The sequence below is a fragment of the Oncorhynchus mykiss genome, chromosome 3 (genome assembly GCF_013265735.2).
Source record: "Oncorhynchus mykiss isolate Arlee chromosome 3, USDA_OmykA_1.1, whole genome shotgun sequence".
Taxonomy (NCBI): domain Eukaryota; kingdom Metazoa; phylum Chordata; class Actinopteri; order Salmoniformes; family Salmonidae; genus Oncorhynchus; species Oncorhynchus mykiss.
The window spans coordinates 38,821,486-38,836,553 of NC_048567.1; the positions used below are offsets into that span (position 1 = coordinate 38,821,486).

Consider the following 15,068-nt stretch of genomic DNA (forward strand, 5'->3'; position numbering starts at 1 on the left):
TCACATTGTATGATTTTTAAGTAATTCATTTGAATTTTATTGCATGACATTAGTATTTGATCACCTACCAACCAGTAAGAAATCCGGCTCTCACAGACCTGTTAGTTTTTCTTTAAGAAGCACTCCTGTTCTCCACTCATTACCTGTATTAACTGCACCTGTTTGAACTCGTTACCTGTATAAAAGACACCTGTCCACACACTCAATCAAACAGACTCCAACCTCTCCACAATGGCCAAGACCAGAGAGCTGTGTAAGGACATCAGGGACAAAATTGTAGACCTGCACAAGGCTGGGATGGGCTACAGGACAATAGGCAAGCAGCTTGGTGAGAAGGCAACAACTGTTGGCGCAATTATTAGAAAATGGAAGAAGTTCAAGATGACTGTCAATCACCCTCGGTCTTGGGCTCCATGCAAGATCTCACCTCGTGGGGCATCAATGATCATGAGGAAGGTGAGGGATCAGCCCAGAACTACACGGCAGGACCTGGTCAATGACCTGAAGAGAGCTGGGACCACAGTCTCAAAGAAAACCATTAGTAACACACTACGCCGTCATGGATTAAAATCCTGCAGTGCACGCAAGGTATCCTGCTCAAGCCAGCGCATGTCCAGGCCCGTATGAAGTTTGCCAATGACCATCTGGATGATCCAGAGGAGGAATGGGAGAAGGCCATGTGGTCTGACGAGATAAAATAGAGCTTTTTGGTCTAAACTCCACTCGCCGTGTTTGGAGGAAGACTAAGGATGAGTACAACCCCAAGAACACCATCCCAACCGTGAAGCATGGAGGTGGAAACATCAGTCTTTGGGGATGCTTTTCTGCAAAGGGGACAAGACGACTGCACCGTATTGAGGGGAGGATGGATGGGGCCATGTATCGCAAGATCTTGGCCAACAACCCCCTTCCCTCAGTAAGAGCATTGATGGGTCGTGGCTGGGTCTTCCAGCATGACAACGACCCGAAACACACAGTCAGGGCAACTAAGGAGTGGCTCCGTAAGAAGCATCTCAAGGTCCTGGAGTGGCCTAGCCAGTCTCCAGACCTGAACCCAATAGAAAATCTTTGGAGGGAGCTGAAAGTCCGTATTGCCCAATGACAGACCCGAAACCTGAAGGATCTGGAGAAGGTCTGTTTGGAGGAGTGGGCCAAAATCCATGCTGCAGTGTGTGCAAACCTGGTCAAGAACTACAGGAAACGTATGATCTCTGTAATTGCAAACAAAGGTTTCTGTACCAAATATTAAGTTCTGCTTTTCTGATGCAATAAAATGCAAATTCATTACTTAAAAATCATACCATGTGATTTTCTGGATTTTTGTTTTAGATACCATCTCTCACAGTTGAAGTATGATAAAAATTACAGACCTCTACATGCTTTGTAAGTAGGAAAACCTGCAAAATCGGCAGTGTCTCAAATACTTGTTCTCCCCACTGTATTTTTTTTTATCTCTATCCATCTATGGACACAACTACTCATTCAAGCTTTTTTCTTAATTTTTTATTATTTTCTACATTATAGTGAAAACATCAAAACTATGAAATAACACATATAAGACCATGTAGTAAATAAACAAGTGCTAAACAAATATATTGTAGATTCTTCAAAGTAGCCATCCATTGCCTTGATGACAGCTCTGCACACTCTTGGCATTCTCTCAACCAGCTTTACCCGGAATGCTTTTCCAACAGTCTTGAAGGAGTTCCACATATGTTGAGCACTAGCTGGTTGCTTTTCCTTCAGTCTGCGGTCCAACTCGTCCCAAACCATCTCAATTGGGTTAAGGCACTAGCTGGTTGCTTTTCCTTCAGTCTGCGGTCCAACTCGTCCCAAACCATCTCAATTGGGTTGTGGAGGCCAGGTCATCTGATGCAGCACTCCATTACTCTTGTTCTAGGTCAAATATCCCTTACACAGCCTGGAGGTGTGTTAGGTCATTGTACTGCTAAAAACAAATGATAGTCCCACTAAGTGCAAAACAGATGGGATGCTGTATCGCTGCAGAATACTGTGGTAGCCATGCTGGTTAAGTGAGCATTGAATTCTAAATAAATCAGAGTGTCACCAGGAAAGCACCCCCATACCTCCTCCGTGCATCATGGTGGGAACCATATATGGAAAGATATGTTCACCAACTCTGCATCTCACAAAGACACGGCGGTTGGATTCAGAAATCTCAAATTTGGACTCATCAGACCAAATTATAGATTTCCACCGGTCTAATGTCCATTGCTCGTGTTTCTTGAACCAAGCAAGTCTCTTCTTCTTATTGGTGTCCTTTAGTAGTGGTTTCTTCGCAGCAATTCGACTATGAATCTATCCTCTGCAGCAGAGGTAACTCTGTTTTTTTTCTTTCCTGTGGCGGTCCTCATGAGAGCCAGTTTCATCATAGCGCTTGATGGTTTTTGTGACTGCATTGAAGAAAATTTCTTAAAGTAATGGAATGTAGTTTCTCTTTGCTTATTTGTGCTGTTCTTGACATAATATGGACTTGGTCTTTTACCAAATAGGGCTATCTTCTGTATGCCACCCCATATCTTGTCACAACACAACTGATTGGCTCAAATGCATGAAGGAAAGAAATCCCCAAAATATACATTGACAAGACACATGTTAATTTAAATGCATTCCAGGTGACTACCTCATGAAGCTGGTTGAGAGAATGCCAATAGCTGTCATCAAAGCAAAGGATGGCTACTTTGAAGATTCTCAAATATACCAAATATATTTTGATTTGTTTATCACTTTCTTGGTTACTAAATGCTTCCATATGTGTTATTATATAGTTTTGATGTCTTCACTATTATTCTACTAGGTAGAAAAAATTAAGAAAAACCCTGGAATGAGTAGGTGTGTCCAAACTGTTGACCTTGTACTGTGTATACATACACACAGATATATATACACACACACATATATATATATATACAGTGCCTTGCGAAAGTATTCGGCCCCCTTGAACTTTGCGACCTTTTGCCACATTTCAGGCTTCAAACATAAAGATATAAAACTGTATTTTTTTGTGAAGAATCAACAACAAGTGGGACACAATCATGAAGTGGAACGACATTTATTGGATATTTCAAACTTTTTTAACAAATCAAAAACTGAAAAATTAGGGGTCAGCCCCCTTAAGTTAATACTTTGCTGCGATTACAGCTGTAAGTCGCTTGGGGTATGTCTCTATCAGTTTTGCACATCGAGAGACTAACATTTTTTCCCATTCCTCCTTGCAAAACAGCTCGAGCTCAGTGAGGTTGGATGGAGAGCATTTGTGAACAGCAGTTTTCAGTTCTTTCCACAGATTCTCGATTGAATTCAGGTCTGGACTTTGACTTGGCCATTCTAACACCTGGATATGTTTAATTTTGAACCATTCCATTGTAGATTTTGCTTTATGTTTTGGATCATTGTCTTGTTGGAAGACAAATCTCCGTCCCAGTCTCAGGTCTTTTGCAGACTCCATCAGGTTTTCTTCCAGAATGGTCCTGTATTTGGCTCCATCCATCTTCCCATCAATTTGAACCATCTTCCCTGTCCCTGCTGAAGAAAAGAAGGCCCAAACCATGATGCTGCCACCACCATGTTTGACAGTGGGGATGGTGTGTTCAAGGTGATGAGCTGTGTTGCTTTTACGCCAAACATAACGTTTTGCATTGTTGCCAAAAAGTTCAATTTTGGTTTCATCTGACCAGAGCACCTTCTTCCACATGTTTGGTGTGTCTCCCAGGTGGCTTGTGGCAAACTTTAAACAACACTTTTTATGGATTTCTTTAAGAAATGGCTTTCTTCTTGCCACTCTTCCATAAAGGCCAGATTTGTGCAATATACGACTGATTGTTGTCCTATGGACAGAGTCTCCCAACTCAGCTGTAGATCTCTGCAGTTCATCCAGAGTGATCATGGGCCTCTTGGCTGCATCTCTGATCAGTCTTCTCCTTGTATGAGCTGAAAGTTTAGAGGGACGGCCATGTCTTGGTAGATTTGCAGTGGTCTGATACTCCTTCCATTTCAATATTATCGCTTGCACAGTGCTCCTTGGGATGTTTAAAGCTTGGGAAATCTTTTTGTATCCAAATCCGGCTTTAAACTTCTTCACAACAGTATCTCGGACCTGCCTGGTGTGTTCCTTGTTCTTCATGATGCTCTCTGCGCATTTAACGGACCTCTGAGACTATCACAGTGCAGGTGCATTTATACGGAGACTTGATTGCACACAGGTGGATTGTATTTATCATCATTAGTCATTTAGGTCAACATTGGATCATTCAGAGATCCTCACTGAACTTCTGGAGAGAGTTTGCTGCACTGAAAGTAAAGGGGCTGAATAATTTTGCACGCCCAATTTTTCAGTTTTTGATTTGTTAAAAAAGTTTGAAATATCCAATAAATGTCGTTCCACTTCATGATTGTGCACCACTTGTTGTTGATTCTTCACAAAAAAATACAGTTTTATATCTTTATGTTTGAAGCCTAAAATGTGGCAAAAGGTCGCAAAGTTCAAGGGGGCCGAATACTTTCGCAAGGCACTGTATATGCATGTGTCTGCTCAAACGGTCAGAAACAGACTCCATGAGGGTGGTATGAGGGCCCAACGTCCACAGGTGGGGGTTGTGCTTACAGCCCAACATCGTGCAGGACGTTGGGCATTTGCCAGAGAACACCAAGATTGGCAAATTCGCCACTGGCACCCTGTGCTCTTCACAGATGAAAGCAGGTTCACACTGAGCACATGTGACAGACGTGACAGAGTCTGGAGACGCCGTGGAGAACGTTCTGCTGCCTGCAACATCCTCCAGCATGACCGGTTTGGCGGTGGGTCAGACATGGTGTGGGGTGGCATTTCTTTGGGGGGCCGCACAGCCCTCCATGTGCTCGCCAGAGGTAGCCTGACTGCCATTAGGTACCGAGATGAGATCCTCAGACCCCTTGTGATGTGATATGCTGGTGCGGATGGCCCTGGGTTCCTCCTTATGCAAGACAATGCTAGACCTCATGTGGCTGGAGTGTGTCAGCAGTTCCTGCAAGATGAAGGCATTGATGCTATGGACTGGCCCGGTTCCCCAGACCTGAATCCAACTGAGAAAATCTGGGACATCATGTCTCGCTCCATCCACCACAGACTGTCCAGGAGTTGGCGGATGCTTTAGTCCAGGTCTGGGAGGAGATCCGTCAGGAGACCATCCGCCACCTCATCAGGAGCATGCCCAGCTCTGTTTATTAAGTTTTGAACATACACACACACAGACAAGACAAAGCAATATAAATAATATACTCAACTAGAAAAGAAAATACAAATAAAAATACAAATAAAAAAATAGCTTTAAAGATACCATACTTTAGACAAGTTAAACACACCGGGCAGAAGGCTACAGAGGTTAAAGGGCAATCTATAGTACAGGGACAGGGCAAACATCTCACCATTGTTCCTGTAAACAGTCAAGGGATAAGGGTGGAGAAATGCAACCACTCACAGAGAGTCATGGCCACAGACCGACCATCCACTGGATAAAAAAAAAGTTTACAATGCTTTAAAATAAAAAAAATAAAATGATTATTCATGTAGGCGTGAACAAAATGTAAAAATAACTGGGAAAAACAAGCTCACACTTCAGTCTCTGCCTGGGCAAGATGAACAAGGCATCTGCGGACCACAATCAATAAGCACATGGATCTTAATGCCCCCCCCCAGCAAAAACAGAGAGAAACTCCTCCAACCCTTAAGTCACAGACTTATTTTAGTATTAATTGGAATGCCATCAGAGGATGGACTGTTTAAATTAAGACCGAAATGGAGCCCAAGCCTCATCAAACAGTTTGGGGTTCCCACATGAATTGAATTGTTTCTAGTTTCAGAGAGCACAACACATCCCTCACCCAATATTTATAAGATGGGGGAGCTGCCATCTTCCAGTTCTGTATTATTAGCCGTCTAGCTAAAAGAGTTGTATAAGCAACAGTGTCCGACTGGATTCTTGATAGGGGGGTCCCCCACGGGCAGTACTCCAAAAAGGGCTGTAAGGGGAGACGGATCTATAACAGTGTCATATATATCAGAGAAACATTTAAATATTAATTCCCAGAAACCTGACAGTTTATGACACTCCCAAAACATATGCAACAGTGTGGCTGGTTCCACCTTACATCTGACACAGGTAGGATCAAAATCAGAGAATATTCTTCCAAGTTTGGCCCCCGACCAGTGGATACGGTGAACCACCTTGAATTGAATGAGGCTGTGTCTAGTGCTAAAAGAGGACGAGTGCACCCTGTGCAGCACAGATTCCCAGGCGTCTTCCCCAAGTTCCTCCCCCAAATCCTTTTCCCATCGAGTCTTTAAAGGCACCAAAGAAGGGTTCTGCAAGTCATGAATGATTGCATATACATATCTGAAATTGCGCCCCTAGGAAGCTTATTCAGCTCCAAGATGCTCTCTATAGCTGTATTCGCAGGCCTATTGGGAAATCCAGGTGTGTTAGCCCTGACAAAGTTTCTAGTCTGGAGATAGCGGATTTCTCCTGCAGCTGAGAAAAAGAGGCAAATGTACCATCAAAGAATAATTGGGCTAGCGAGGAAAGGCCTAGTGAGTGCCAAATGCCAAAAGCCCCATCATTCAAAGATGGAGGAAATAAAATGTTCTGATTGATTTGTTTACCGGAAAAAGCTCACTCTTGCCTAGATTCAGCTTGTACCCTGAGATTGATCCAAACTTTTTAAGAACAGATAGGGCACGTGGCAATGAGGTATCGGGATTGGAGATAAACAAAAGGAGGTCGTCAGCATATAGCGAGACTTTCTGCTCCCAGCCCGCCCTGATTATGCCTTGAATGGCATCATTAGAGCGTAGTGCAATGGCGAGAGGCTCGATTGCCAAAACAAACAACAAGGGGGAGAGTGGGCAACCCTGTCTGGATCCGCGGTGCAAGGGAAAATAGTCAGAGGACAAGTTATTAGTCCGTACCGAAGCCATGGGGGAAAAATAAAGAATCTTTATCCACGCAATGAATTTGGGGCCAAAGCCAAATCTATAAAGGGCAGCTGTTAGGTAATCCCACTCAACGCGGTCAAACGCTTTTTCGGCATCAAGTGAGACCACCACCTCCGGGTCCTCCGACGCTGGGGAGTACAGTATATTCATAAGGCGCCTAATATTGAAAAATAAATGCCTATTTCTAACAAAGCCAGTCTGGTCAGAGTGTATTACTTGGTGCAGCAAGCCTTCCATACAGATGGCTAAAAGCTTAGCTAGGATTTTGTAATCACAGTTTAAAAGCGAGATTGGGCGATAGGATCCACATTCCAGGGGGTCTTTGTTTTTCTTTAGTAGTAATGAAATTGAAGCCTGATAAAGACTAGGCGGCAGCTTTGAAGTATTGAGGCACTCTGCAAATAGTCGGGACAAGAATGGGCAAAGCAGACCAGAAAACGTCCTGTAAAATTCGGTTGGAAAACCGTCCGGACCCGGTGATTTACCACTTTTCATTGCGGACACTGCTGTTGCAATCTCCTCAAGCGTAAATTCTTCTTCTAGACAGTCATGGGAGTCTGTATCAATTGAAGGCATATTCAAGCCATTAAAGAAGGAGTCAATCAGCAAAGGGTCTTGAGGGGATTCAGAGGTGTATAGCGCAGAGTAAAATTGTTTAAATTGATCATTGATCTCTTTATGTATAACTGTGGTGGCACCAGACGGGGTCCTTATTTGTGGGATTAGCCGTGAGGCCTCAGATTTACGGATCTGATGTGCAAGGAGTTTACTGGCCTTGTCGCCTTGTTCATAGACTTTGTATCGAGCTCGCAAGAGTAACTGTTCAGCTTGCCTGGTAGAAAGCTCATCAAATTCAGATTGGAGTAGTTGGCGCTCTTTATGCAGATCAGAGGAAGGATCTGTAGCATACTTCTCATCCAATGTGGCTATGGACTCGCTCAGGTCCCGAAGTCGCTGGGAGCGAACTCTGTTTTGGTTGGCTGTATAAGAAATAATTTGGCCACGTAGGTATGCTTTGAGAGACTCCCATATGGTAGAGCAGGACATACCTGGTGTTGAATTAGTTTCTAGGAATAAGGTAATTTCAGAAGAAATGAAATTGACAAACTCCTTATCTGAGAGTAAAATGGGGTTGAGACGCCATTGATAACACCTAGGAGGTCGCTGGGGAAACTCTAGTTCAAGCACTAATGGTGAATGGTCAGATAACAATACTCTCGTACGTACACTGCCGAAGGTTAGGCAGAAGTTTTTTGTCCAAAAAGAAGTAATCAATCCGGGAGTATGTTTGATGAACATGAGAATAAAAGGAATACTGTAGGAAACGCCAGGCCTCAAACATAGCATATTTCTGAAGAAAGGATGGAATAAGTAGGGCACATTTTGATGGGCCTGTATTTGTTTGTGAGGACTTGTCCAGAACTGGGGACATTTTACAATTGAAATCCCCCCTAAAATCAACAAATGAGAATCTAAATTGGGAATAGCAGACAGAAAGGAAGAAATGAAACTTGTGTCATCCCAATTGGGAGCATAAACACTAGCCAAAACAAGAGGGGTAGAAAACAGTTCACCAGTTACTATGACGTATCGTCCCTTAGGATCAGCAATAACCTCAGAAGCTACTTCATCTTCAAATAAAAATTTTGCAAGAATCTCCTTGCGAATGATTTTGTCTGAAGATTGTATCACCAGAATAGCAGCACCTCCTGATTTACTATGAAAGTTTGAGTGGAACACTTGACCAACCCAGTCCTTACGCATCCTAAAATGCTCACCAGTCCTCAAGTGAGTCTCTTGTAGAAATGCAATATTTGCATTCAAACCCTTTAAGTGTGTCAACACCCTCTTACGCTTCACCGGGTTGTTAACCCCTTTGGTATTCCAAGAAATGTACTTGATCGTATTATTTCGGCCCCTCTGGGCATTCCCGTTATTCAACCCTGTCATTAGAGCACAGAATGGAAAAGCAATGAGCGCCCAAAACCCCAAGAATAACTTGTCTCAGAGTAATAATGTACGGTGGTAAATGTTTGGAAAAAGTACAGAAAAATAAACTAAAAAGACAGAATGACAACATTAGAACTGAACAATTCAACCTGCCCCCCCACCCCAGACAATACCTCCCCAAACGAGGTACAAGCCTAAATAGAACATGTTCTCTTTGCACAGTATGTCTGTGAGAGTGCGGTCTTAAACCTAAACCCACAGTCCCGCTCTTTAAAGTCGCGTTTTGTTAGTGGATCAAGGAGCAAAAAGAAAGATTTGTATGTATTTTTTCTAATAAAAAAAAGGCGAATCCCTTGTGCAAACAGAATGACAAAAGCACCACTTGTAGATGTATATTGTGTCCCACTTGTTGTTGATTCTTCACAAAAAAATACATGTTGAAGCCTGAAATGTGGCAAAAGGTCGCAAAGTTCAAGGGGGCCGAATACTTTCGCAAGGCACTGTAATTGTATTCCCCGTCCTATAACAGGCATTGAGAGAGAAAATAAATAAAATGTATAAAGGCTCTCAGCCAAAAATCTAATTTGAAGTAAGGAAATCGTAGTTAGACAATCAAAAATAATAGTAATTATAATAGTAGTCTAGTTGAAGCTGAGACAGTTTACAACCAATACCAAAAAACTACGTTGAACGTTTGCTGGGCATAAATGACGCTCAAAACTTTTAAAATTAAAGTGAGGCCCCAGAAACTGTGTAGCCTCGGGAGACATTTACTGTTTACTGGGTCAATACAAACGGATGCAGTAAACTAATAACCAAAACTATTTTGAGTCACTGAGACAATGTGTAAACAAACTAAATAGGTGAGCGAGATAAGGCACGCACACTAGATAATCAAAACATTAGATCACATCAAATAAGCCTGAATAGTTTCACCAACTATACAAGACTAGCCTGTTATATCTAAACATAATTGTACCACAAGTGGGGTACTTACAATCCACACTGTGAGCATATTCAAGACTTCTTGATGTGACGTTGAATGTGAGCCATAGCCTCATCCGGAGATTCAAATGTGTGGTCTTTACCCTCATGAGATATCCATAAACGGGCCGGGAATCGCAGTCCATACTTCACACTTGGATGGTCCCGAAGTACTCGTTTGGCCTGTCCGAAAGCTGCGCGCTGCCTGGAAACAGTGGGGGAGTAGTCCTGGTAAATGAAAAAGCTCTGTCCTTGAAAGTTCAGAGTGGTATTGCGGGCTCGTCGGAGGATCTCCATCTTCTCATGAAAAAAGTGCACTCGAAGAATTATGTCACGGGGCCTCTCCCCATCCCGGGGCTTTGGGCGCAGCGACCGGTGGGCTCGATCAATCAGGGGCTTTTCATCTAAGGCAAGAACATCCTTCAGCAGCCCCGAAACGAAATCCGTGGCGCGATGCATTTCCGCGGACTCTGGGTCTGGTACAAGTCTCAGATTATTGCGGCGAGAGAATCCCTCTAAACTCACACAGCTCTCCCTCACCTTTTTCAAATCCGCAGCTAGGCGTTTAACTTCAGTCTCCAGGGATGTAGTTAAATCGGAGACATTAGTAGCGGAAGCCTCCAGTGCTGCAATCGTTGTAGTGTGTGACACAGTTGTTGTTTTGAGTAATGTAATTGCCGGCACAGTCTCGTTCCGCAGGATGGTTAAATCTGCTTTTAAAGTATCAGAAACCTCCTGTATTCTGGCCTCAATTGTAGCAACCACCTGTGTTTTCATTTCAACTATCTCAGAGCGTAGTAGTTTGATGGCCTCGAGAATGTTCATTTCAGCGCCGCCAGGCCAAGCCGCGCCCTCGGGTAAAGTGTGCGTCCCCGGGCCCTCAGACTCAGGAGAGGGCGGTGATGAGAGCGGGTCTTGTAGGCCGGGTTTTCTCAAAGTCATGCTCTTGGCCTTATGTTTGGTCGACATGCTGACATTCGGAAGCAAAGTAGTCTTGGTTTTTACGGAAAGGGATCACCAAATTAATATTTGAAAATAAATACGGTTCTGCTGCAGAATTCACATAAACTTTAAGAATACCACGGGAGCAAACGGAGAACACTACCATCCCCCTACTGAGCCTCATTTTGACTTGTTTTAAGGACATTACATCAAAGTTGGATCAGCCTGTAGTGTGGTTTTCCACTTTAATTTTGAGTGTGACTCCAAATCCAGACCTCCATGGGTTGATAAATTTGATTTCCATTGATAATTTTTGTGTGATTTTGTTGTCAGCACATCCAACTATGTAAAGAAAAAAGTATTTCATAAGAATATTTCATTCATTCAGATCTAGGATGTGTTATTTTAGTGTTCCCTTTATTTGTTTGAGCAGTGTATACAGTGGGGCAAAAAAATATTTAGTAAGACACCAATTGTACAACTTCTCCCACTTAAAAATATATGAGAGGCCTGTAATTTTCATCATAGGTACACTTCAACTATGACAGACAAAATGAGAAAAAAAATTAAGAAAATCACATTGTAGGATTTTTAATGAAATTATTTGCAAATTATGGTGGAAAATAACAAAAGTTTATCTCAATACTTTGTTATATACCCTTTGTTGGCAATGACAGAGGACAAACATTTTCTGTAAGTCTTCACAAGGTTTTCACACACTGTTGCTGGTATTTTGGCCCATTCCTCCATGCAGATCTCCTCTAAGGCAGTGATGTTTTGGGGCTGTTGCTGGGCAACATGGACTTTCAACTCGCTCCAAAGATTTTCAATGGGGTTGAGATCTGGAGACTGGCTAGGCCACTCCAGGATCTTGAAATGCTTCTTACGAAGCCACTCCGTTGCCCGGGCGGTGTGTTTGGGATCATTGTCATGATCATTGTCATGCTGGACAGGTGTCTTTTATACTGATACGTTCAAACAGGTGCCATTAATACAGGTAATGAGTGGAGGACAGAGGAGCCTCTTAAAGAAGTTGTTACAGGCCAGTGAGAGCCAGAAATCTTGCTTGTTTGTAGGTGACCAAATACTTATTTTCCACCATAATTTGCAAATCATTTCATTAAAAATCCTACAATGTGATTTTCTTAATTTTTTTCTCATTTTGTGTGTCATAGTTGAAGTGTACCTATGATGAAAATTAGAGGCCTCTCATCTTTAAGTGGAAGAACTTGCACAATTGGTGGCTGACTAAATACTTTTTTGCCCCACTGTATATATACACACACATATATGAAAGAAAACGGATACTAATTTAACCCAGGTGTGAGTCACCGTCTGATTCAAGCAAGTTAGTATCGATACAATATACTATAAATAAATAGCATATTGTATTTAATTCCGTGTACAGTATAGTATACCTGGACAGCGGGAGCGGCAGAGAGTGCCTCTGTGAAGCAGATCATGCACATGTCATCGGCGTCCTGTTTCAGGCAGCCTGTGCTTTTGTCGCAGCCGTGCAGACAGGGCAGGCAGCTCTCCTCGTTCTTCACCCCGCCACAGGGGTGGCCGCACGCGTGCGTCTTACTGCACGCCAGCTTGGCATACTCCTACATAGGACACGGAGGGTCATGTTATGCTTTTTTACATCTAATCAAATCCAACTTTGTTCAAAGTGTGTTTAAAATAGCAACACCTTTTGCAGTGTGATACTGTACAGAAGAGTCTGGGTCAAATCTATCAATTTAGAGAGTGACTTGGAATTCAATTCATGAACTGTACAATTTAAAATAAATTGAGTTTCAATGTCCATATTTATTTATTTATTTTATTTAACCTTTATTTAACCAGGTAGGCAAGTTGAGAACAAGTTCTCATTTACAATTGCGACCTGGCCAAGATAAAGCAAAGCAGTTCGACCTATACAACGACACAGAGTTACACATGGAGTAAAACAAACATACAGTCAATAATACAGTATAAACAAGTCTATATACGATGTGAGCAAATGAGGTGAGATAAGGGAGGTAAAGGCAAAAAGGCCATGGTGGCAAAGTAAATACAATATAGCAAGTAAAACACTGGAATGGTAGATTTGCAATTGGAGAATGTGCAAAGTAGAAATAAAAATAATGGGGTGCAAAGGAGCAAAATAAATAAATTAATTAAATACAGTAGGGAAAGAGGTAGTTGTTTGGGCTAAATTATAGGTGGGTTATGTACAGGTGCAGTAATCTGTGAGCTGCTCTGACAGTTGGTGCTTAAAGCTAGTGAGGGAGATAAGTGTTTCCAGTTTCAGAGATTTTTGTAGTTCGTTCCAGTCATTGGCAGCAGAGAACTGGAAGGAGAGGCGGCCAAAGAAATAATTGGTTTTGGGGGTGACTAGAGAGATATACCTGCTGGAGCGTGTGCTACAGGTGGGAGATGCAATGGTGACCATATATTGAATGGACTGGACGGAAATGGTCTCCAAGCCTAATAAGCCAAGTTGAGTTGGGTGTCTCCCACCGGTGGCAGGTAAGGTAAGTTTAGACAGTTGAAAATCCATTACTATGATCATTATTACCGAGTTGGGTTTTTCATAATAGTGGCGGATGTGGTAAAATAAGCCATCTCCTGAGTGGCACAGTGGTCTAAGGCACTGCATCTCAGTGCTAGAGGCGTCACTGCAGACCCTGGTTCGATACCGGGCTGAATCACAAATGGCCATGATCGGGAGACCCATAGGTCAGCGCACAATTTGCACAGCGTCGTCCGGGTTAGGGCAGGGGTAGACTGTCATTGTAAAATAAGAATTAGTTCTTAACCGATTTGCCGAGTTAAATAAAATAAGGTCGTTATAGTATATTAACTTTTTTTCCTTATTTTCCCCCCGCTCGTCTCACTTTTCCAAAAAATGTATCAGTTAAACATTCAAGTTGTATGGCCTACGCATTTTGAACACTTTGAAAGAGCTAGCTATATACAGCTGAAGTCAGAAGTTTACATACACCTTAGCCAAATACATTTAAACTCAGTTTTACACAATTCCTAACATTTAATCCTAGTAAAAATTCCCTGTCTTGGGTCAGTTAGGATCACCGCTTTATTTTAAGAATGTGAAATGTCAGAATAAAAGTAGAGAGAATGGTTTATTTCAGACTTTATTTCTTTCATCACATTCCCAGTGTGTCAGAAGTTTACATTCACCCAATTAGTATTTGGTAGCATTGCCTTTAAATTGTTTAACTTGGGTCAAACGTTTCGGGTAGCCTTCCACAATAAGTTGGGTGAAATTTGTCCCATTACTCCTGACAGAGCTGGTGTAACTGAGTCAGGTTTGTTGGCATCTTTGCTCGCACTCATTTTTTCAGTTCTGCCCACAATTTTGTCTAAAGGATTGAAGTCTGGGCTTTGTGATGGCCACTCCAATACCTTGACTTTGTTGTCCTTAAGCCATTTTGACACAATTTTGGAAGCATGCTTGGGGTCATTGTCCATTTGGAAGACCCATTTGCGACCAAGCTTTAACTTCCTGACTGATGTCTTGAGATGTTGCTTCAATAAATCCACATAATTGTCCTACCTCATGATGCCATCTATTTTGTGAAGTGCACCAGTCCCTCCTCCCTCAAAGCATTCCCCACAACATGATGCTGCCAACCCTGTGCTTCACGGTTGGAATGGTGTTCTTCAGCTTGCAAGCCTCCCCGTTTCCCTCCAAACATGACGATGGTCATTATGGCCAAACAGTTCTATTTTTTTCCATCAGACCAGAGGACATTCTTCCAAAAAGTATGATCTTTGTCCCCATGTGCAGTTGCAAACCGTAGTCTGGCTTTTTTATGGCGGTTTTGGAGCAGTGGCTTCTTCCTTGCTGAGCAGCCTTTCAGGTTATGTTGATATAGGACTCGTTTTACTGTGGATATAGATACTTTTGTACCTGTTTCCTCCAGCATCTTCACAAGGTCCTTTGCTGTTGTTCTGGGATTGATTAAGAACGTTAATCTCTAGGAGACAGAACACATCTCCTTCCTGAGAGGTATGACGGATGCGTGGTCCCATGGTGTTTGTAACTTGCATTCTATTGTTTGAACAGATGAACGTGGTACCTCTCATTTGAAAATTGCTCCCACGGATGAACCAGACTTGTGGAGGTTTACAATTTTTTTCTGGGGTCTTAGTTGATTTCTTTTGATTTTCCCATGATGTCAAGCAAAAAGGC

The 15,068-nt window shown here is 42.5% G+C and overlaps 1 protein-coding gene across 24 annotated transcripts in view; it reads right to left on the minus strand.

Moving 5' to 3' along the window:
• LOC110519948 (E3 ubiquitin-protein ligase MYCBP2) overlaps positions 1-15,068 on the minus strand; it is a 344,395-nt gene that overhangs the window by 25,793 nt on the left and 303,534 nt on the right. For all 24 annotated transcript variants that reach the window (XM_036974062.1, XM_036974063.1, XM_036974061.1 and 21 more), the window contains one exon: positions 12,286-12,474. In XM_036974062.1, the coding sequence (XP_036829957.1) occupies positions 12,286-12,474 (189 nt within the window). The remainder of the gene's footprint in view (positions 1-12,285; positions 12,475-15,068) is intronic.